The sequence below is a fragment of the Sceloporus undulatus genome, chromosome 2 (genome assembly GCF_019175285.1).
Source record: "Sceloporus undulatus isolate JIND9_A2432 ecotype Alabama chromosome 2, SceUnd_v1.1, whole genome shotgun sequence".
Classification (NCBI taxonomy): Eukaryota; Metazoa; Chordata; class Lepidosauria; order Squamata; family Phrynosomatidae; genus Sceloporus; species Sceloporus undulatus.
Genome location: NC_056523.1, coordinates 68987346 through 69011563, shown reverse-complemented (window position 1 = coordinate 69011563; position 24218 = coordinate 68987346). Strand labels below are relative to the sequence as shown.

The window sequence follows — 24218 nt, the reverse complement described above, 5'->3', positions numbered from 1 at the left end:
GTGTAGTTATATGAGACATTTAGCCTTCTCTGTCAAAGAGCTCTGGTGCCACAACAAACTATAGTTCCCAGAATTCCATAATACTGAACCATTGCAGTTAAAGTAGTGTCAAACTGAATTAATTATGCAGTGCAGATGCAGCCAAAGTGGCAATATGTACCATTTTCTTATCAAAGGAGCAAAGCAGATGGCCAGGAACCAGTGGCCTCTGGCCACTCTGGCCATGACCAGGCCGAAACTGTGAAGACGGCATGGCCCACTCCCAAAGTGTGCCACTGCCACAGATTCCAAGCTGCGCTGACCAGGAGTCAGGTTAAAGCAACTCCTTTTTTCAGCAGCTTTGTGCTCCTTTTTGAAGCATCAAAGTGGGTTCTAGCCACTTTGGGAGCTTGCATCATCTAGCCATGCCCCCAAAGCAGCCAGAAGCCACTTCTTTTGGCCCATTTGTTTCGGGCCAAAACCTCAGATCACCACTGTCCATGTTTTTGTTGCTAAAACTACACCATGTGGCAAGTCTAAGCATGTAGAAAGATGCAGTCATATGAATATTCTGGCCATATGGTAAGCCAAGAGCTATATTAACCATGAGTCTGCTACCATATCAGCCAGGTAGACAACCTGCTGTGAGCTTCAGTACAAACTTTAGAACAATTATCTAAGGTCCTGAGTCTATTCAATGTGCTGAATTGCTTACTTAAAGACTATACTAAACCCTGAAGCAGATTCACCATACCACTGACATAGAAGCCTCAGCCACAAGTTGTCTTGCCAAATAGCAAAGCAAGAATCAATCCAGCTTCTCCTCCATAAAATCCCTGCTTGCCGGGCCCTGAAGGACGCCGACGTATGCTCCCTGACACCTGGGCAGGAGAGCTTCCAGCTGTGGGGAGGACTTTGCCTTGCCCCCCAAACGGCGCCTCTGAGGGAGGGAGGAGCTGGTGAGAGCAGCTTCTCCTCCATAAAATCCCTGCTTGCCGGGCCCCGAAGGACGCCGACGTATGCCCCCTGACACCTGGGCAGGAGAGCTTCCAGCTGTGGGGAGGACTTTGCCTTGCCCCCAAACGGCGCCTCTGAGGGAGGGAGGAGCTGGTGAGAGCAGCTTCTCCTCCATAAAATCCCTGCTTGCCGGGCCCCGAAGGACGCCGACGTATACCCCCTGACACCTGGGCAGGAGAGCTTCCAGCTGTGGGGAGGACTTGCATTTTTTTTTTTTTTTTTGATGAAGACGTGGTGTCCGCCCCCTGCTTCGTGGACATCGCCCGGATCCTTTTGGGAGGGAAGATTGGGAATCTTCAGTTTTGATAAAATCTTGTTGGTTGTGTGTAGGGGCTTTTGTAATTTTGTTGCTCTATTGTTAGGGATGACGTTTTTGCTTTCTTTTTGTCTTGTGGTTAGTAATAGGTATGGGGGTGGATGTGGGATGTGAGATACCAGCTGCTATGGAGGATGCATGTGTAATTGGAGCCCCTATTGAGGTTGTGCAGGGCAAGGGGAGGTATGGCGGTAGGAAAGTGGGTTTATGTCAAAATGGAAGGAGAGATCGATGCATAATATCTATCTCCCCTTCCTTCCACTTTCCTAACCAAAAAGGCCTGGGGTTCAGCCCATTCGTACCACAAACCCTGTCTCTGCTCCTATGCAACGCCAGGTCCATAAAGAACAAGACCCACATCATTTATGATCTTTTGCAGGACAAAAACTGCGACCTGGCGTGCATTACTGAGACCTGGCTTGGGCCTGAGGGTGAGGCAGTGTGGGCCCAGGCCCTCCCAGCCGGGTTCTCAGTTAAGGACCGGATCAGGTTAGGTGGACGGGGGGGGCGGTGTTGCCTTGGTCCATAAAAACACCTTCTCCTTAACCAGGATCCCAGTCCGGAAAACAGATCACATCGAGTGTATTTACCTGTCCCTGAGGGCTAGAGACAGTCTGGGGATTCTGTTGGTCTACAGGCCACCCCGTGTGCTAACAGACTCCCTGGCCGAGCTCACACAGCTGGTCTCGGAACTGGTGTTGGAGTCCCCAAGACTTCTTGTCTTGGGAGACCTCAACATCCCTTTCGAGGCCAGTGAAGTTCCAACAGGTGCTGCTCGGGAGTTCATGACTACCATGACAGCCATGGGCCTGTCTCAACTAGTCTCAGGGCCTACGCATTGCGCTGGTAATACCCTTGATGTGATCTTTAGTACGGACATGGAGGTTCCGTGGGTAGAGATCTCAAACATCTCTCCCTTGTCATGGACGGATCATTTCTTGGTTGAGGCTCGAATCAAGGCTTCTACCTTAAGCTCCCCCGGGGGTGGCGGACCCATTAGGATGGTCCACCCTCGAAGGCTGATGGAACCCAAAAGGTTCCAAGAAGCCCTAGAGGGATATGCGACTGGTTCTGACGGCGATTCTGTTGATGCCCTGGCTAATATCTGGGATACCAACCTGTCCAGGGCTATACACAGTGTCGCTCCCAAGCGTCCTTACCGGCCTGCTCCTAATAAACAACCATGGTATACGGAAGATCTTAGAGTAAGGAAGCGGGCTGTGCAACGACTAGAGCGTAACTGGCGAAGACATCAGCGTTTATCTGACAGGACACTCCTTCGCTCTCATTTGAAGGTCTATGGAGTGGCAATAGGTGCAGCTAAGAATTCGTTCTATGCTGCACATATTGCGTCCGCCGAGTCGCGTCCAGCAGAGCTGTTCAGGGTTGTGAGGGAGCTGACTCAGCTCCCTCCCTCCCTGAGCCCTATTCTGGTACCATCTAAAGCCTGCTGTGATGATTTTAATAACTTCTTTGCGGATAAAATCTCTCAGATCAGGGCTGATCTTGACGCCAGTATTTATGCAGGTCCTGTAAGAGAGGCGTCCGAAGCATCCGTGGCCCCAGTTATACTGGATCGCTTTGAGTTTGTTAGTACCGATGAAGTGGACAAGATCCTTCGAAGCGTTAGGAAGACGACGTGCTCTCTTGATCCCTGTCCCTCATGGTTGGCAGCTCAGGAGGGAGATGTGGTGCTGACTATGTTGCACCGCATCATTAATACTTCTCTAAGAGAGGGTCAGTTTCCATCTAAATTGAAAGTGGCAGTGGTTAAACCCTTGCTTAAGAAACCCTCCTTAGACCCCCTGATTCATAACAACTATCGGCCCATCTCGCTGCTACCTTTTTTGGCGAAGGTGATCGAGAGAGCAGTCGCCTTCCAGCTTCAATCGATCTTGGATGACACCGATTTTCTGGACCCATTTCAAACTGGCTTCCGGGCGGGCTATGGAGTTGAGACTGCCATGGTCGCCTTAGTTGATGACCTCTGTCTGAGCATGGACAGGGGAAGCGTGTCCCTGTTAGTGCTCTTGGACATCTCGGCGGCTTTCGATACCATCGACCATGGTATCCTTCTGGAACGCCTGGGGGAGTTGGGTATCGGGGGCACTGCTTTGCAGTGGTTCCGGTCCTACCTCTCAGGTAGATTCCAGATGGTGGAGCTGGGGGATTGTCGCTCCGATAAGAGGGCACTTACATCTGATGTCCCTCAGGGAGCGATTTTATCCCCTATGCTTTTTAACATCTACATGAAACCGCTGGGAGAGATCATCCGGAGACACGGGGCGCGGTGTTATCAGTATGCTGATGACACCCAAATAATTTTCTCTGTGTCTCCGACTGATGCAGTAACTAAGGATGGCATCTCTCCTCTAGATGCCTGCTTGGCGTCGGTAATGGGCTGGATGAGGGAGAACAAACTCAGTGTGAATCCAGGGAAAACGGAAGTACTGGTGATAGGTCCCTCGGTTCCAGGTGGTGAGATTTGTCAGCCTGTCCTGAATGGGGTCACGCTCCCCTTGAGGGACTCGGTGCGCAGCTTGGGAGTACTCCTTGATTCGTCGCTTCATCTGACATCCCAGGTGGACGCGACGGTCAGGAGTGCTTGTTATCAGCTTCGGCTGATACGCCAGCTGCGCCCCTACCTGGGCCGTCGGGACCTTGAAACTGTTGTACATGCTTTGGTAACCTCTCGATTGGACTTCTGCAATGCGCTCTACATGGGGCAACCCTTGTACCAAACCCGGAAGCTTCAATTGGTGCAGAATATGGCAGCCAGACTGGTCGCTGGTAGTTCCAGGACAGACCACATAACACCTATTTTAAAATATCTCCACTGGCTACCCATTCGCTTCCGAGCTCAATACAAGGTGTTGGTTTTGACCTATAAAGCCCTAAATGGCTTGGGCCCAGGGTACTTGGAGGACCGTCTCTCCCCATACAATCCGTCCCGCACACTCAGAACATCTGGGACCAATTTGTTAGAGGTCCCTAAATCCCATTTGGTGAGGACCTCACAGAGGGCTTTTACTATCGCCGCCCCCTCATTGTGGAATAAGCTCCCTATAGAGCTCCGTTCCTCTGCATCTTTAGTTTCTTTTAAGAAACAATTAAAAACGCATCTATTCCAGCTGGCTTTTTCACTCTAGGTAATAGTGTTCTTTCTCTGCTCCTTGTTCTTGTTTTTCGACCCCGGATTAGTGCAATATATTGTCTTTTTCTTGCCCCTAGTGAATTGTGATTTGTATAGATTCCCGTTCCTACCCCTAGTAATGATGTTTTTAAACTTTTTATATTGTGATGCTTTATCTGTATTTTATTGTTTCTTGTCTTGTAAGCCGCCTTGATCATGCAATTGGAAAGGCGGGATATTATTATTATTATTATTATTATTATTATTATTATTATTATTATTGCACAACCGCAATTGGTAGATTGGTTTCCTGCATCAATGGAAAGACTTCTATGGGAAAGGAAAGATGTTCACTATTTTTAACCTAAATCACCCAGGAAACAGAACTCAAACAGCTCCTGTACTTATTTCATTTACAAAGCAATGAACAACAATATTACACTCTACAAATAGAAATTATGGTATAACTGAAACTGTAATTTAAAAAACAGTAATTTAGATTTCCTTTTTTCTTTTTTCTCATTCATTTTCCTTATGATAGTCTTAGAATTTGTATCTTTCTCAGCTGCACTCAAGATTCATATCAAAGTTTAGCTTTTTTTGTTTTGTTTTTTGGCTGTGTTTAGATCTTTAAAATGGTTTAACTATGCAAAGTTCTTCCAATCTGAAAAACAACAATGGCTATGTAATCACTGTAATATTGTCTTACTTACCCTGGTCTCCAAAATTTAACACATTCAGGAAAGTCATCACGTATCTCTCACCTATAAAATTAATATTGGCATTGATTTCCTTTTCCATTATACTTGCAGGTGACTGCATAAGGAACCTCAAATTGTTGTTATTGGAAAGGACATTGAAATGTTGAAGTTGTTGTTGAAATGACAAATCCACCCACTAATGTCTAAATTTGTAAACTCATTTTTTTTTAAAAAAAAAAATCAAAACAATTAAAATTTAAAAAATGGCCCTCAGGGCCACACATAGCCCATAGGTTGTACTTTTCACAGTCCTGCAATAAACATGTGTACATGCAATTTTCCTGTGTTTCATTTGACAGAAAGATGCAAACTTACAAATTTGTGCCCATACCAATAAAACATATTACATAATCATTTCACTATTATCCTATGGTGATCCACTCCACACATGCACTCTGTACATTTAGTTGATAATTCAGGACATAAAAGTGAAACCAAAATTGATAATGAGGCTGCATTTTAGAACTAAATAATAAATAACTGCTTTCGAAAAGGAGGGACACCTCTGTCTAAACATCTTGCATTTGATCCATAACAGAACTTCGGAGGCAATCTTCCCAAAGTTTATTTTCCTCAGCAGTTCCTTGTTCTCATGAAAAGCTACTCTGGATGGCTGGGAGACCTGATAGAAAACCATGAAAGGTAATATAGTGAGCTGGAGGGGCAAGGAAGAATAAACAAAGATGATTTTCTATCAACCTCCTTCAAGAGGGCACCTCCAGTGGATCTTAGTGCTTTCCATGAACAAGAGGAACCTGTCCATTCATAGAATGCCCAATTTAAAAATGTTCACATTCAAATACATATATAGTCGCTCCCTCATAGATTTTAGATTAAGCATTCACAGATTTGATTATTCACAGAATTTTGTTTTTGCCTCAGCTACCCAAAAAAAGTGTTCTCTCTAGGGATCTGTAGGTCCTCCAGCATGATTCTATGGTCAGCGTCTTCCAAAAGTATGTTTCTTTGTTTATTCATTTATTTATTTAGAGTATTTATACCCTGTTCTTCTGCCACAGAGGCTCTCACAGTGTCTTACATTTTTTTTAATTTGACCACTCCCTTCCCTCAGGCTTACATTCTAAAATGACATGACGCAAAAGAAGGGAATGGCAATGGTGAAGGGGATCAATTCTAACAGATAATAGCCAGTTTGTCTTTCCCTCCCAGGCCACGGCAGGCCAGGTGACAGCTGGAACAGAGGAAGGGTTCTCCATTTGCTTCTGGGTCTAAGCATGGTGGAGTTGGGCCTGCCTCTTCTTCTCTCCCTCCAAGGTCAGGGTGGTGGCAGTTAAGATGGAGGGAGGACCTTTCATCTGCCTCTGAGTCATGCTAGAAGACCTACAGATGCCTAGAAAAGTACTCTCAGGAAAAGAAAATAAGTGAGCTTATATTTGCAGCCTATATGTGTGACTGCACCCCTAACTCCCATAAAAGCTGAGGACCAAGTGTACCAGCAAAGTGGGTGTCTTTCATTTGAAAAACTAAAACTACAAGGGAATAGCACACATCTCACTGTTGTCTACCCTAGCCCTTAATAACCATTCTGGAAAATACAAAAGTGGTAAGTAAAGATGTTTTTCTGATGTTGTTTGAAAAAGAGAGATGCTCAAAAAAGATACAATATGAAGAAAGAATCATGCCTACCTTCTGTTAAAACTTGTTTCAGGAATGACTGCTTAAAAAAACTCCAAGTCAATCTGGCTTCTTTCCAGTTAACAAATTCCTGAAAATTAGACAGAAAATTACACAGAAGTATTTAAAGAATTGAAGCTCCAATATAACTTATGCATGACATAAATACAATAGATCTATAACGCTGATTCTCACAGGTGAACAGTGTTGACACAATTCTACTCAACCCACTTTAGATGGATCATGTTAAGAGAGCAATGAATGAACTAGTTTCACTGGCAATGCCCTACCTAACATTTTTAAAATATATGATTATCTTGGTATATAATAGTTTTTGCTTTATAACCAGAAATCTATCAAGTAAAACTCAAATATATGGCAAAAACTGTTATTATTGTTCCATAAGATTACTTTAATGTACAGTAGTTCACTCCATCTCAACCTTTTCTTCTTCAAAGTGATTTTATTAACTTAATGCAAAATAAGCTATGTTACATTTCATTAACGTTAAAAGGATTGGTTATGCCTTAATATGTTAAACATCACCAAGAGTGAAAAACTGGGCCTTCATTTCATTTTATGCATGGATTTCTCTACCACTACTTCATAGTGTATTGGTTGTATTACATACCAGAGGAGGCAGCACCTTTTATTCATCTAAGTCATAAATTTACATGGCAACTGGATAATTCAAATATTTTGAGAAATTCAGAATCAATATAATTATGTGGTATATTTTTATAACTGAAATTTTCCATTTATGCTTGAGTAAAAATTCCAGTTATAAAATATACCATGCGTCTATTTTGGTCCTGCCTTTTCAACAATATTTGAGATATCCATCTGTATATTTACAGAAGATCATTTAGGTCCTGTATGTACAGGCCAACAAGCCCATGATCCCCCCAACCTCATGTCATCCTGTCTGGACAATGCAGGTCATTAGCACAGGGCCGGATCAGGCAAACAGGATGAAGATCCAGTGGATCCACCCCAATCTTGGTGTAAATGGTTCTTAACCTGGTCGAAAACAACAGGCTGTTTCTCACAAACTCCACAGCAACAGCCAGCAGACCTAACAGCCCTGTGCATCTGTAGCTGCCTCCACTGTCACATCTGCTGAGAAGACCCCATCATGGCCTATGATGTCAGATGTGGGTGCCTGACCATGTGGGTGTAGCTAGGTGCCCGGTTTCCACCCTTTCAGGCCACAACGGAGGTCTTTGCACCATGATGGCAGAGGCAGGTACTGTGTCCATGGCGAGCAAAAAGCCTCTCATCACTGCGTTGGCCTAGGGACTGAGTTGGGGCAGGATAGCACAGGCTTGGCTTATCCTGCTAATCTACCAAGGGCCTTAGAAACATAAAAGCTTGTTAAGCTTCTTTGTAAATAAGAATATATTTTCGACTTAAAAAAACAAGCCACTAAAAATTGTCTCATAAAATAATCTTAAATTAGCTAGAACATTGGCTAATTAGAAACAAGTTTCCATGAACTTGTCAGAATAATGCAACATTATGGACTATGGCAGAAGAAATTACACTTTACATGGCAAAATTGCAGCAAGAAATCAGTAGAGAAACAGAGCTGAAGAAAATTGATAATTTCTTTATGTTCACCATTTAAGAAAGTGACTTTAAAAGGGGCCACAGGGAGCAGTGACCAATTTCGCCCCCACATCTCTCAGCCAACCACATAATCATTGTCTCATTGAACCAGAAGTGACATCACATCACTTCTGATTTCATTTTTAGCCAGTTTTCAGCCTTTGGGAGAGGAAGCCTCTGGAGGTGGGGGGGGGAGCAGCTGCCCACTACCAGATTAATTATGGCACAGAGCTGTTATCATAGTCATCTGGATGCAATTACATATCTGCTGCTATGCTCTTCTTCTCACCATAAGCAGATATTCTGAATGCCAGAACAGGACTTATGACATTTACTCTGAGAACTAGTTGGAACAATTTAACTGTGCATGACTGAAATATGGCTTTTTATTAGGCCTTGGGGCCTAATTGATTTTATCCAAATCTGCACACACTTAATGTTTTCAGATTGTTTTACACTGTTTTAACTGATTTTATTTGTCCTGTTTTAGCTTGTCAAATTGTTTAATGTGCTTTTAGTTTGTTTATATTTTTTAATTGGTTAAACTGATGCTATTGTACATCACCCTAAGACTGTATGATAACCAGAGGAAATATAAATGTTGTAAGAAATTTAGAAATAAATAAATTAAGCTCTTTTACGTACCTCATCTTCTCCAAAATTAGGTAAAATAGATACCATTCGTGTAACAGGAAATGATTTTTTGGTTGCTTCAGGAGAACCCAGAAACTTCATGAAATATGTTACATAGCATAAAACCAAAATGCTAGTGTAGACAAGCTGCAAAAAAGAATTTCCCATTACTGACGAGGTATACAGAGCATTGTTGTAAAACCTCTGTTTTAATAACAAAACAGATTACAAGTTGGATTCAAATACCCATGGCCAGTTCAGATGACAGCTTCTTACCTTGGGGTCTTGCAGCACAATTTTGTTTGCAAGAACCAGCACTCCACACCATAATCAGTGCTGGACAGATTTATATTTTTCTTTCCTTTTAAAACAGAACCCCAAGATCCACCAATCAGAGCTTAATGCAATGAAATGGAAGAATTCTTAGCTCAGGAGTTGTTCTATGCATCTGAACTGGCTGGAAGTCACAGCTGTTCTACACAAAAACCATTTTTGGTTGGACTCCATGCTATCCTGGTTGAACAAAGTCCAATCATTTTATCACTTCCATTTTTAAACAATCCTGATCCACTTTTCTGTGCCTGAATGGCAATTTGTGCAAGGCTTTTCCAAATTGTTCGAACTTGCCATAGAGCAGCTGCCTCACAAATAACATACTATCATTGTTACAGTTACTAACTTCTACCAATTGTCATACACTCTTAACCAAGCCTAAATCAAGACAGTAAGAGGCGAAACAAGCGGGCCAAAAGAAGTGGGTCAAGGCCACTCCAACCACAATCAACCCAAGAACATGGCGTACAAATGGCCCTCTTCCAAAGTGGGCAGCTGCCTGTGGTCTCAAGCCTTGTGTCACACAAGATGGTTTTAAACTGCTGTTTTTTGCTCCAGTCCAAATTTGCAACAGCTTCAGGCCACATTCGGGATATGCATCATCTAAATGCCACACACCCCAACGTGGCCCGAAGCCGCTTTATTTGGCCTATGTGTGTTCAGGCCAAAGATACATGTAGCTGTTAAGGAGCTGAAATGCTATTTACTGGCACCACAAAGATGTGTCTATGCACGATTTATAATGATCCTGACTAGCTTATGCATTACTATTTGAGTTCCCTCCTTCCACTTTAATCTTTGTGGTTAATCCAAATTAATGAATCTCTTTGACTTAATTCATGCTTTATAAAAGTCTTCAAAAATGAAAAGCTTCCTAAAAAAGAAATTTTGAGGATTCACAGGGCTTTCATGACTTTTATTACATATTCCTTCACAGTGTCTCTCAGACCTGTTTTGTAAAGGCCTTAATTAGACCAGAAAGAAGCCTGTTTTCCCTCTCTTAGGAAAAAGCATTCATTAATATTACTCTGAAATAAAACCCACAGAATTCATAGGTTTTATGCCCAAGTACATGTATAAGGGGCCACAGTCTAGAAATCAGAGATATTTCTATTTCACGTATTTAATTCCCTTTTCATCCCTAAATGAAATAACAATCATTAATGCTATCTACTTAAGAACCAAATATGTTATTTTATAACTTTCTATATAAAAACATGAAAACATTTCATTGTGGAAGAAAAATTTAATAAACTGGCATGGTACCTTTTATTGCCAGTAAAGAATTTAAGCAAGAGTCAATTATGTGTGTGCCTTGTAAATTTAGTTTAAGTTACAGACAATTTATGTTGCATGCCTAATTGAACACAGATTTATCTACATATGACAGATAATTGTCTGTCATATGCAGATAATTTCCACCCAAATTCCCAAACTGAAAGCTAGTATTAGTACAAAAGCAGAGCAGTATGCTTTACAACAAACTAGCACCTTCAGTTTAAGGTAGAAAAGAACAAATCTTGGTAAATGCAGCACAGCAATCTCAATTTATTCAATTGGAATTGTTAAAACAGATTTTTAAGACGTATGAAGTCATACCTGAGCCAAAGAAAAAATGTAAAGCCCCCAGTGAGGGTACAGAACCACTAGAATAACCGTCAAAAAGCATTTGCAAATGATGGACAGACTTTCAGCAATTACCTGCAAAAAATAAACAAAAATCATGTTAAATACATATCCTGCATATCTCTAACAGTAACTCTTACATGATGAGTTCAAAATTCTTATCTTTCCAACATTTTTTTAAATTTTATTTATACCACAAACTTAAAATATTACCGTATATAATACAGTTAATCATACCTATTGCAATCATAACAGTGAAAGTTCTTTCATTACAAACTTCCAAACAGTTCATCATTCTATATAAGGTTGATTTTATATTTTTATATCATTCTCAGTTCCTCTCTCTATTATATCTTATAAAAGCACTACTGACTGTATAAAGTTATGTATCTTTCTAACAGCATTTAACTGTTAGTTATTGTTGTTTTTGTTGTTATGTGCCTTCAAGATGCTTCTGACATGGTAACTCTAAAGGCAAATCTATCCTGGGGTTTCCTTGGCAAGATTTGTTCAGAGGAGGTTTCCCCTGAGACTGTTTGACTTGCCCAAGGTAACCCAGTGGGTTTCCAAGACCAAGTGGGGATTCAAACTGTTCTCCAAAGTCACAGCCCAACACTTAAACCACTACTCTGCACTACACAGCTTAAAACACTACAAAGCTGTGAATAATGCCTTCAGTTTACAAACCAGAAATAATTCTGCTTGTCAGTTGAAGTTTAAAAGTTTGTAATTGTAGCCATAGCGCAGAATTAAAGCAGTTTGACACTACTTTAACTGCCATGACTCTGTCCTACAGAATTCTGGGATGTGTAGTTTGGTGAGACACCAAAGCTCTCTGACAGACCAGACTAAATACCTCATCAAACTACAAATCCCAAGATTCTGCAGGATAATCTAAGACATTTCAATTGATGGTGCTCCTACTGGAGCTGGCTACAGGAAGCACACAACACCCTTGTTACAACAGCTCCAGTGGCTGCCAGTCCATTCCAGTATAGGAAACAGTGTTTTCTGTGCAAAATGTAAGGATTTTGCACAAGAAAACATGTGTTTTTCTTCATAGAGCCACCCCTACACAATACTTCAGAATGTTTGAATGCTGGGAAAATACTGCAGAAGAATATTTGTTTTCTCCCCCAGCTGGGATAAAATTGCTGTAATCCCTAGTCATATTTAATTTAAATCTCACTGCTTTCAATGGCATTAAAGGGGTGGGAACTGTGCAGCTCTCCAGATCTTGCTGGACTAGAAGTCCCAGCAGCCCTAACCTGCATAGCCAATGATGAATAATGCTGGGAGTTGCAATCTTGGCATGGCTAATGAGTTGCTAATCCTACACCCTTGGCCACTAGTAGCTCTGCTGTACCCAAGGGTAATCATTACGTATGCCAAGTCCTGGCCCAGCACAGATGTTTGTTATTATCATGGGCATATCTATTAGAGCTGTGGAAGAAACAACATAGATGTGCCCCCCACATACACACCACAACACCCCATTTGTCACCACTAAGATTTGGCTGACACAGCCTTTCAGGAGGAGACCTGCTCAACCAGGTTTCAGCAACAGGATTGCACCCATAGTCTATCTAATCCAACACATTCATGTTAACTTCTAAAACACTACCTTTTACATTATATCGATGAATAAATATGCTTTTGTTCTTGATCACCAGAGGCCTACATTTAAAATGAAAATAGCCCATTTTAAAAACATATATGAGCTTGTTTTTATAAATTATTTATGGTTTGATTCCTTCATCCTACTGCTATTTTTTCCCATTAATTAGGAAATGAACAAGAATAACTATTTGTGTGCACAATGTACTTACCTTCAGCCTTACAAATAAATGCACTTGTGCCAAGACCCAAAAAGGTTCACCAAGGAGTTCAATCACAGCAGAAAGACCAAAGACAACTACTCCAAAGTTATAGTGAGGAACAGCATTTTCATCAGGCACTTCAAGTATATCTAGCCAGACCCAGCCCAGGAAGAGAGACCAACACACACCCAAGGGGACACTGTAAAGACAAAGCCTTTAGATGGTTTCATTTTTTCCTCCCCTTCAACCCTCAGTAATCTTAAGAAATGGGTTACCAAAACAAAACAAAATTATTTCTTCTTTTCTTTCCTCTTTCCTAGCTGTCTGTCAGAAAACTAGGACTTTAAATAAAATAAAATTCAACAACTGGCAGGTTTTTCTCCCCCCCCCCCCCCACATACACATATTTACTGGGTACTAATGATTTATCTACACTACTCCCTGAAATGTATTGCCATTTGCCAGCCTTAAGATCTCTATATACATTCTTGGTTGTTCAAAAATAGACACTTTTCAAGCTGACACTCCATCCACATGACTTTCTGCACAGTAACACAGGAACTAAAGCGATGCCCAGCTGTGCTTCAGGGAAATGTGGTAGTTAATATATGCATTAGATTCTCATGAAACCAAGTTAAATCCCTAGAAATGCAACACTGCAGATAAGCTCAAATATTTCATTTACAGTTTAAAGAAAAAATGAGGTGTTTGAGTTTCATATCCTATACCTAACCTATATACGAAACTGCCTGCTCCTTTAAGACATCACTTGAAAGAACTGCCTGTTCTAGCCTTTCAAAAATATAAGCAAAACTCATGAGATTAAACACATCTGAAATTCTGTGAAGCTGTCTTTCTGAGAACATGAAATGTGCCATAAACTCAAATTAAGATTGTCACCTTTCTGTATAGACACCCTAAATAGCCCTTTAAAAGCTACAAAGCAGAATAAGCCAATACAGTCAACATATTCCTACATTTTATAAGCCCAACACCTGCTATGGAACAAATCTATACCTTTGTGGAGCAGATTCAGAGAGAAAAAATGGCAAAGAGCAAGAGCCTTAGGAGAGAAATCATACCCTTACCAGCTATAGTGCCTCCATCACCTTTAGCTTTTTTAAAAAGGCATAAGATAATTTCTAGCCTGGCCACCAGAAACCAAACAAGAATAACTAATTATTTCATTTTTATCACTCTACTTAAATCAAATGGGGGGAAAGACTTTTTAAGTGAAACATTCCAGTACATCATTCAAACTTACGTTAGCCACAAAAGATTAAAAGTTTTGGTCCAGTTTCTCCGTGTACTTCCACTTAGACAAGCTCTGCGAAATGCCTCTCTGGCTAAGAAAACAATTGTTGAATAAAGCAGCATCAGCCTAATTTTTCCAAAAAAAGAAAAGATAAAACAATTTTAGTGCAAAGTAAATATCAGTAAGAAAATTCATTTATGTGTCATATACCACTTATACACATAGCATGAAGGTAATTTTGTACATCATAGTTTTAATAATTTTGTGCACAAAACAAAGTTTGTGTACAGTGAACCACCAGAAAGCAAAGGTGTCACTACCTCAGCCACCCATTTGGACAATTTTGGAACATTTCAGATTTTGGAATTCCGGATAAGTGATAGTCAACCTGAATATATGCATAAGGACAGGAGCCTAAATGGATGCCTACATGCCCTTAAAACACCAGATACCATCTGATCTTGAAAGCTAAGCAGTGTGAAAGATGGTTAGTACTTAGATAAGGGCCTGCAAAAGAACACCAGGTACTCTAAGCTATTTTTCAGAGTAAGGCAATGACACACACACGCACACTCACACACACCTTTTTTGCCTTTAAAAACACTATGCAATATCTGCGATCACATAAGTCAACAGGCAACTTAATTTTAAACCTATGAAACAGTCCCTCTGCTTTCAGTGGACCTAGACACATACTTGACAGTGGCTTTTTTGTTCTTCTAGAAAAAGTATATTTTGGGAACTATAGTTCACTCCAAAATACACATATCACTACATCTGTTCAATTACAGATGTCTGCTAAAAACAGCTGTACTGCTCTTTCACACTATGCTTTCAGGCAATGATCTCAGTTTAACCGCCATTGCTGCATCCTATGGAATCCTGGGATCTAGAGATCTCTGGCTGAGAATTGTAAATACCCCCTTGCTAAACTACAAATCCCAGGATTGCACAGGATGGAGCCATGGCAGTTAAAGTAAAACTTTACTGATGTAGTGTGGAAACAAAGGTAGTGCTAGACAGCCTGGAATTTCAGAGGTTCTGCTAATTTGAAAATAGAAAAGGGAGACGAGACTTGTTGACAGATATATAAACTTTTATATTGGCATTTATATTGGCACAGCATATAAATAAGCCTAGTTTATTAATAACATTCACCTCTAAAATTTCAGAAAATGAGTGTTCTTTAAAACCAGCATCTCAGGAAATGCTGAGATTTACTGAATACCTATCAGAATCTGAAACTACTATGTAAACACAGCATGCTAAATACCTACTAGATATTTAAATAAACCAGAGTGGAAATTCATTTGTCCAAGAAACTAGATCACAAGCTCAAATTTGCATTTAGACAACACTGCAGATATTAATTCAGCTAAAGCTTTCAAAACATCACCTGCTAGCATCATATCAAGAAGCAGAAAGTTAAGTGGAATAATTTACTTTTTCATTGCTCTGGTTTACAAAGATATCAGACAGAACAGAACACAGTGAGACAGAACTGCCATAATTTGGAAACATTAATCATTCATACTTCAAAAGAAAATTATCATAATTTATTACCTTACATTCACAAGGCCAATAATTTCTTTGGATACATATCGCAAAGTAAATGCATTTAACCCAAAAGTAATTAGCCGGAACAGTATCTATAAAAAATACAGTGAAACAGCAAATAAATAAAAAATGTTCAAACCTAAACAAAGTCAGATCTTGAGTAAGTAATTAAAGTAAATACCCAAGTGAGGTTTGGGTGTACATGAGAGTGGGCATATTCAATTCAATGGGACCTACTTCTCAACAGACAAATGTAGGATTATATTATTAGTTCCTGAGAGGCTGCTGAAATCCCTAAAGACCTTGACTAAAGATCTAATATCTTTCGCAAATTCACGAACCATGCTTCAATGGCAGGGAAAAACTGAAGACAAGAGAATGGCCATAAGACCTGACTATAAAGGCCCAGGCAAGTCTCTCTTTTCTGATCTTCTACAATTCACAGTTTAAAATCAACTGGGTACATAAGCATCATTACTGACCTTGGGCAAGTCACAATTTCTCAGCCTCAGAGGATGGCAATGGCAAACACTCTCTGAAGAAATTTGCCAAGAAAACCCTATGATAGTTTCACTTTAGGGTCATCAAGTCAAAAATGACTCGCCCAAGATCAATAATAATGGAGAGCAATGCCTGCTTTACATAATGCATCTAGTATAAAAGAATGTCATTTTGGGAGGTATTATTTTTCATGCTACTTAGAATTTACTGTATTATTCTGCAAAGTGAAAAAATATTTCTCTGCATGGGCAGAAAGCAGGCAATGGGCAGCAACTACTGGCAGATTCAAGAAGGATATAGACAAGTTGGAGCAGGTTCATAGAAGAACAACAAGAATGATAAGAGGTAAGGAGAACAACACATATGAAGAAAGTTTGAAGTAACTAGGCATGTTCAGCTTGGGGAAGAGAAGACTGAAGAATGACATGATCACACTTTAAATACATCAGGGGGCACTCCCCTGATGCCCCAGCGTATGATAAGGTCTAATGGTTTGAAGTTATAGGAGTTTTAAGTTATAGGATTTTGTTTGAACATTAGAAGGAACTTCTTGACAGTAAGAGTAGTTCAGCAATGGAACAAATTCCCTAGACAAGTGGTGGTCTCCTTCCTCAAAAAGAGGCTGGACAGCTACCTGCTGGGAATGCTTTAGCTGGAGATCCTGCACTGAGCAAGGGGCCCATAAGGCTCCTTCCAACTCTGTGATTCTCTTATTCTGTCTCTGGGTCATTTCTAGTAGATTGCTCCCAGAATTCTTATTTGCATATGTATTCTACTAGGTTCTACTTTTGAATCACAGGTTTGTAGTGCAGTCAGCCCTGCCTGTCCACCAATTCTTTATCCACTGATTCAACCATCCAGGGCTTGACAGTATTTTTTAATATATATAAAGGCCAATAAGCAAACCTTGATGTTGCCATTTTATATAAGGGACATGATTTGACTATCCATTGTATATAAAGGGACTTGAACATCCATGGATTTAGGTATCTATGGGAGATCCTGGAACCAAACCCCAGTGGATACCAAGAGTCTAGTGTAAAAATAAAGTAAATTCCCACGCCCTTAGTTAGAACAGTAGAGTATAGCAGAGTACAGAAGCTGCCTTAGGGAGACATAGGGCCAAAACAGACTGCAGAAATAATCCATTTTGAGGCTACTTTAACTGCCTTGGCTCAATGCTAGGGAATTCAGGCAGCTATAGGTTTGTGAGACATTGAGCCTTCTCAGTTAGAGTTCTGGTGCCACAATAAACTACAGTTCCCAAAATTCCCTAGCACTGAGCCAGGGCAGTTAAAGTGGTCTCAAGATGGATTATTTCGGCAGTCTGTTTTGGCCCATAGGTACTTTGCCTCTTGAATACACCCACTCTGAACATGGGAAAACCACTTGCAACTGCATGAACACCAAAGAATTCCAGAAAAAGATCAGCAAGTGTTTCATAGACTATAGCAAACATGGAAGTGTCACCACATTTGATAGTCCTGGTGAGAAATCAGTACTAAGGACAACAGGCCACTGCCAGAACTGAATTCGGAAAAACTGAGTGGTTCCCAATTGGCAAAGGCAAGGGGTCTATTACCTTACTTGTTCAGTTTATATGCCGAAAACCATAATAATGGTGGAAGACATCACAGACTTGGAACAGTTACTAAGGAAAGTCAAAGGTGAAAGTGCAGAGGCAGGATTAATGCTGAACTTAAAGAAAACAAAAATTATGACCATAGAAGAGATACATAAATTCAGTCTAGACGATGAAGAATCAAAATAGTTAAAGAATTCCCATACTTAGGATCAAACATCGGCAGGAATGGTGACTGCAGTCAAGAAATAAAAAGATCAGGAATGGTAAGGTCAGCTATGAAAGAACTAGAAAAGCGCTTGAAGAGTAAAAATAAACAACTGAGCACAAAGGTTAGAATTGTTCAGGCCATCATATTTCCCATTACCACGTACGGATGTGACAGCTGGATAATAAAGGAAGCAGACAGAAGGAAAATCAACTCATTTGAGATGTGGAGCTGGAGAAGAGTGCTGATGATTCTGTGGATATTCACAAAGGCAAACAGATGGGTCTTGAAATGGATCAAGCCAGAGATCTCCTTAGAGGGCAGGATGATTAAATTGAGGTTGATGTACTTTGGCCATATAATGAGAAGGCATGGATCACTGGAAAAACCAATAATGCTAGGAAAGGCACAAGTTGGAAGAAGAGGAAGACCACATGCTAGATGGATGGACTCAGTCAAGGGGACATGAGCATGAGATTGCAGGAACTAGGCAGAGAAGTAGAAGATAGGGGTTCTTGGAGGTGTCCCACCCACAGGGTCACCATAAGGTGAAACTGACTCGAAGGCAGATAACAAGAAGCAACACATTTAAAAGATATCAGTTAAAAAAGAGAAAGGAAAGCCTGAAAGATACATACAAGATGTAAGACTCTGTTGTATGACTGTAACAATGTAAAATATTAGTGTGTGATTCAGTTGTTAAATCTGCAGCTTTCTTTAGAAAATATATGGGGCATTTTGTTGTTGTTGTTGTTGTTTGCTATCAGGCAGGCCCTACACAGCCTGCAAGGTCAGGTCCAAGCTGGCAAAGTCCTAATTTCAAATCTGCAATGCAAGACCTCTTTCTACTGATCTGCAGTTGTCAAGGGCTGCATCTGCACTGCAGAACAAATGCAGTTTGACACCGCTTTAATTGCCATGGCTCAATGCTATGTAATTCTGTAGTTCTGTGAGATATTCAGCCTTCTCTGGTACAAAAGCAAATTACAATTCCATGGATTCCACAGCACAGAGCCACGGCAGGCTGCATCCACACTGCAGAAACAATCCAGTTTGACACCGCTTTGGTTGCTATGGCTCAATGCTATGGAATCTCGGGAACTGTAGTGTGTTATGGCACCAGAGCTCCCTGACAGAGAAGGCTTAATGTCTCACAAAATCATTCTCAGAACTCCACAGCACTGAGCCATGGCAATTAAAGCAGTCTCAAACTGGATTATTTGCGCTGTGTGGATGCACCTGCATCAGGGTGACCAGACATCCTCCTTTCCTAGGACATTCCCTACATTTCAACCAGGAGGAACATCCAAAAAAAGTCCTCCGATTTGAGCATGACTAAAAGGAATGGTAGTTTTTGGTGATACATTTAGCCTTCTCTGTCAGAGTGCTCTGGCACCACAACGACAAACTACCAACTGACATTTCTGAGTGTTTTTAGCTTCTTTGTTTGGTCACGTCCTCCATTGTTTTTGAATGCTCCACATTTTGCAGTGAAAATTGGTCCTCCTTCATGGCAAGGACATCTGGCCACCTTGTGCTGCAGTTAAAGCGGTGTCAAACTGCATTGTTTCCACAATGTGGATGCACCTGCATCAAGGTGACCAAATGTCCTCCTTTCCCAGGACATGTAACCAGGAGGAACATTAAAAAAAAAAGTCCTCCATTTTGAGCATGACTAAAAGAAGCACAAGTTGACATTTCCATAAGTGTTTTTTAGCTTTTATTGGGTCACGTCCTCCGTTGTTCTTGAATGCCTCACATTTTGCATTGAGAACTAGTCCTCCTTCGTGGAGAAGACGTCTGCCCACCCTGAGCTCCAGTTAAAGTGGCGTCAAACTGCATTAACTCCAGTGTAAAAAGCCCCAAACTCTGCCCTTTAAGAGCCTTTGGACTTCGTCTCCCAGAAGCCTCAGCCACGTTGGCCAATAGTCTGGGATTCTGGGAGCTGGAGTGCAAAATCCCTTAAGGCAGTGGTCCCTAAACTGTGTCCTTTAAGAGGTTCTGGACTTCATCTCCCAGAAGCCTCAGCCACGTTGGCCAATACTCTGGAATCCTTGGAGCTGAAGTCCAAATTAAGAGACTTTGGGCTTCATCTCCCAGAAGCCTCAGCAATATTGGCCAATAATCTGAAATTCTGGGAGCTGATGTCCCCAAAACCCCTTAAAGCTGTGGTCCCCAAACTGTGCCCTTTAAGAGGTTTTGGACTTCATCTCCTAGAAGCCTCAGCCACGTTGGCCAATGGTCTGGAATGCTGGGAGCTGAAGTCCAAAATCCCTTAAAGCAGGGCACAGTTTGGGGACCACTGAGGAGGAGCCCGGCATGAATGGATGGAGAATGGAGGAGGGCCCACGGCGGCATCCTCCTGGGCGCCTTCTCTCGCCCTGAGCTGCTGCTGCGGAGGAGAAGGAGAGCCAAGGCCTCCCTTCTCCATTCTGCTGCCCCCAATATCCGCCGCCATCTCGGGCGGGCGGGTACCTGCAAGAGGGCGCTGGAGGAGGCCAGCCGGGTCGTCTCCCTCAGCGCCTCCTGGGAGCCCATGGCGGGGGCCGAGGAAAGGACCACCACCACCACCACCAGGCCTCAGCCTCTGCCTCAGCCTCAGCCATACGAGGAGCAGGAGGAGGCCATTCTTAGGCCCCTCGCCCCTCTCACAGAGAGAGGAGGAGACAAAATGGCGGCTCCTCCTCCTCTTCGCCGTCGCGGCCTGTTCTCGTCACCTGAGAAAAGGCAGAGAGGGAGGAGGGAGAATAAAATAGAATAGAAAACGTACAGGAAATAAATAAATAAATAAATAAATAAATACAAATAAAATAAAACGTGCCGAAACAAAATAAATACAAATAAATAAAAATATATAGAAATAAAACATACCAAAACAAAATAAATGAAAATAAATAAATGTTAAAAATAAGATGTACCGAAACAAAATAAATAAAAAATACAAATAAATAAATACAAATAAAATAAAACATACTGAAACAAAATAAATATAAATATAAAATAAAATAAAATGTACCAAAACAAAATAAATAAATATAAATTAATAAAACTGATAAATACATAAGATAAAACGTACTGAAAGAAAATAAAATAAAAAAACAAAACGTAGAAGCATTGGAAGGGGGAGGCTGTGGCCCTCAGTCAGGGAGGAAGGCATTTCTGTTTGCCAAAGTGTTTTATATTTGATTATATGTCAGCCACATTTGTAGTAGTGTCTTTTACCTGTATAATTTTATTTATTTATTTATTTATTTCATTTCACCCCCCCCACCTCCCTACTGTGTAAAGCGCTGTGCAAACTTTACAGCACTCTATAAATAAATGTTATTGTTATTATTATTAGTTTATAATTACAGTTTATTCATGACAACCATATACAGCGTATAGCCATCAATTGTCAAAGTGTTAAAAGGTTTTAAATCATTTTTTGTAATAACCTGTATATGGTTGTCATGAATAAACTGTACTAATTACTGTATGCTTATATTTTATTATCTTTATTAGATTGTACACCTTTCTTTGGCAGGTTTTTAACGTTTTGACTTGATGGTTTCTGTAAAGAACCATGTAAATGTCCTATACAAATAAATAAATAATAAGGGTCCACCTTCCCCATGCCTTTTTTGGTGTCATTCGTGTGTTTTTAACAGGCATAACATATAGATATAGATACACACACACACACACACACACACACGTAGAATTCAAAGATACAGCTGTGTTAGTCTGTGGAATCAGTACATAGATCTTGTAGCACCTTTGAGACTAACTGTAAGAACTTGTCAAGCATGAGCTTTCACAAACTAAAGTCTACTTCCTCAGATGCAGCTCAAAGGTGTTACAAGGGCGAGATACAGACCGCCGCTTTGTGGCGCTCCCCTGCCGCCGCCATTTGCTCCGTGCGGGAGCCGCAGCAGCCAAACCGCGCGACTCCCACGCAGAGCAAAAAAGAAGCTCCATTTCGGAGCTTCTTCTTGCGGCGCCTCTATGACGTCGCGAGGAGCCTGGCGCGGACTCGCGACGTCAGGCGCCGCGACACGTCTGGACGCTGTGCGTCCAGTACGTAAAGATGGCGGCGCCCATGTAGAAGGTGCGCCGCCATCTTGTACGTATAGGATACGTACTAGGGTTAGGGGGGTGCGGAAGCACCGCCCCTTCCTAACCCTAGTACGTATCCTATACATACTAAATGGCGGTGTGTATCCCGCCAAGATCTCTCTACTATATATATATATGTGTGTGTGTGTGTGTGTGTGTGTGTGTGTGTACTTGTGTGAGTGTGTGTGTTAACAGGCATGATAGATGTCTCTGGAGTCGTAGTCCAACACTCAAAGTCATGCATGTGTTTGGCATGACAATTTTATTTTTTATTCATTTAATTTGTATGCTGCCTTTCTCCCAGAAAGGTACCCAAGGTGGTTTACAAATAAAAAACTCTTTAAAAACGTATTGCAATAAAACAATTAAAACATCACATCAAAACAATATAAAATTACAAAGATTAAAACCACGATACCCACCCATGCAGAGTCGTAGTCCAACACTCAAACTCCTGCCAAATATGTAGAGAGATCTTGTAGCACTTTTGAGACTAACCGAAAGAAAGAAATTGGCACCATGAGCTTTTGTAGACTTGGTTTGAGTGTTGGACTATGACTCTGGAGATCATGGTTCAGGATTCTCCACCCAAACAAGTTGTACTATCTCAGCCTCAGAGGACTGCAGTGGCAAAAAACCCATCTGAAGAAACTTGCCAAGAAAACCCCATGAGTGGTTCACCTTGGGGTTGCCATAAGTCAAAAATGACTTGAAGGCACACAAAACAAATACGTAAAGAGAGAGAGACATACTTTGTTCTGCCTCAGTAGTTTCTGTCTCAAGTGTCTCATTAAATTCAGACACTAGTGTCTTTAGGGTATTTAGGCCTTGGATTATTCCAAACAGTACCTCCACACAGGGATGGTCCTTTGGAAATGTTTTACCTAAGTGTACCTACTTAAATGTTTTGTCGCTAGGTTATGAGCATTAGAAGGAATGTCTTTGACAATGAGAGTGGTTTGGCAATGAAACCGATTGCCTTTAGACTTGGTGGGATCTCCTTCTCTTAATGTCTTCAGAAAGAGGCTGGACAGCTAACTACTGGGGATGCTTTAGCTGGAGAGCCTGCATTGAGCAGGGGCCTGGAGTTGGTGTCCCATAAGGCTTCTTCCAACATTATGATTATGTGACTCTATGAGAATGTAAAGTGCTCTGAAACCTGGAGCCCACAAAAATTCTACTGGTGAAATGCTTGTAAAATAGCTCTGAAATATCAATGCTGCACCCCTGGGATCAGCAGAGCTCTGCATCCTCACCCTCTCAGGGTATGCCTGAAGTATATTTGCAATCATGTATCTTTAGCATTCACAGGATGCCCTCTGGTGCGCTCTAGTGACTTTTGATTTGATCCGAAACATTTTCCAACATAGTATTATTTCCTCTTAGGGAATGTTCCAGAGGTTGGGACTCATACTGCTCTGCACTGGAAAATAGCCTTCGGACAATTGCAAAGCCGATATCCCTGAAAATAGTATGGTGTTATTTTAACCTAGAGCATTATCCTGTTAGAAATGTCTTTAAACAGATGGCTCTCTCCAAACCAGAGGAATGAACATTAAAATGCCAAATAAGGTTCAATGTAGGCTAGAAAGGAAGAGGTGCAATTTTGGCATTGAAATCCTGACTTGACATGTACACTAATGAGACTTGAGTGCTGGAGACTTACCAAGAACGCGATCCTAGGATTGCACTGGAGATCTCAAAGAAAATGGCAATCCACTGTGTAACAGAAAGGAATGAGGGGAAGGAAGGAAGGAAAAAAAGAAAGAAAATATTCTGGGCTCAATTAGAAAATGTATCAAACAAAACTGCCAATGTCAAACTGCCTTTATACAAATCTATGATGCGCCCACACTTGGAAATACTGAACTTGCAAAAAGACATTGCAAAAGTGGGAGGAAATGCAGAAAAGAGAAACTATGAAAGTGGGATGTGGCATGTTAAAAAAATGCTTAGAACAAAAAGGTCAATGGGGAGGATGCAGCAAACATACACCGTTGCACAGTGGAGAGAAAGTGAATTGGAAGAAGTTTGCATTTTCTTTCATAACAGTAGAGCCTATAGTCATCCATAGAATAATACAAGGTTCAGGAGATAGATGATAGAGATAGATAGATAGATAGATAGATAGATAGATAGATAGATAGATAGATAGA

The 24218-nt window shown here is 41.2% G+C and overlaps 1 protein-coding gene across 4 annotated transcripts in view; it reads right to left on the bottom strand.

Moving 5' to 3' along the window:
• The window catches only part of RFT1 (RFT1 homolog), a 32575-nt gene extending 11939 nt beyond the window's left edge, over window positions 1-20636 (bottom strand). The window contains exons 1-8 of one of the 4 annotated variants that reach the window (XM_042453343.1): window positions 20440-20636; window positions 15680-15765; window positions 14126-14242; window positions 12871-13060; window positions 11015-11116; window positions 9095-9229; window positions 6854-6932; window positions 5159-5209 (exon numbers count right to left, since the gene is read on the bottom strand). In XM_042453343.1, the coding sequence (XP_042309277.1) occupies window positions 5159-5209; window positions 6854-6932; window positions 9095-9229; window positions 11015-11116; window positions 12871-13060; window positions 14126-14242; window positions 15680-15765; window positions 20440-20502 (823 nt within the window). In that variant the 5' untranslated portion in view covers window positions 20503-20636. Of the gene's footprint in view, window positions 1-5158; window positions 5210-6853; window positions 6933-9094; window positions 9230-11014; window positions 11117-12870; window positions 13061-14125; window positions 14243-15679; window positions 15766-20439 lie in introns of those variants that run through there. The other 3 variants (XM_042453344.1, XM_042453346.1, XM_042453345.1) reach the window with 3 other exon arrangements.
• Window positions 20637-24218: the final 3582 nt, after the last annotated feature.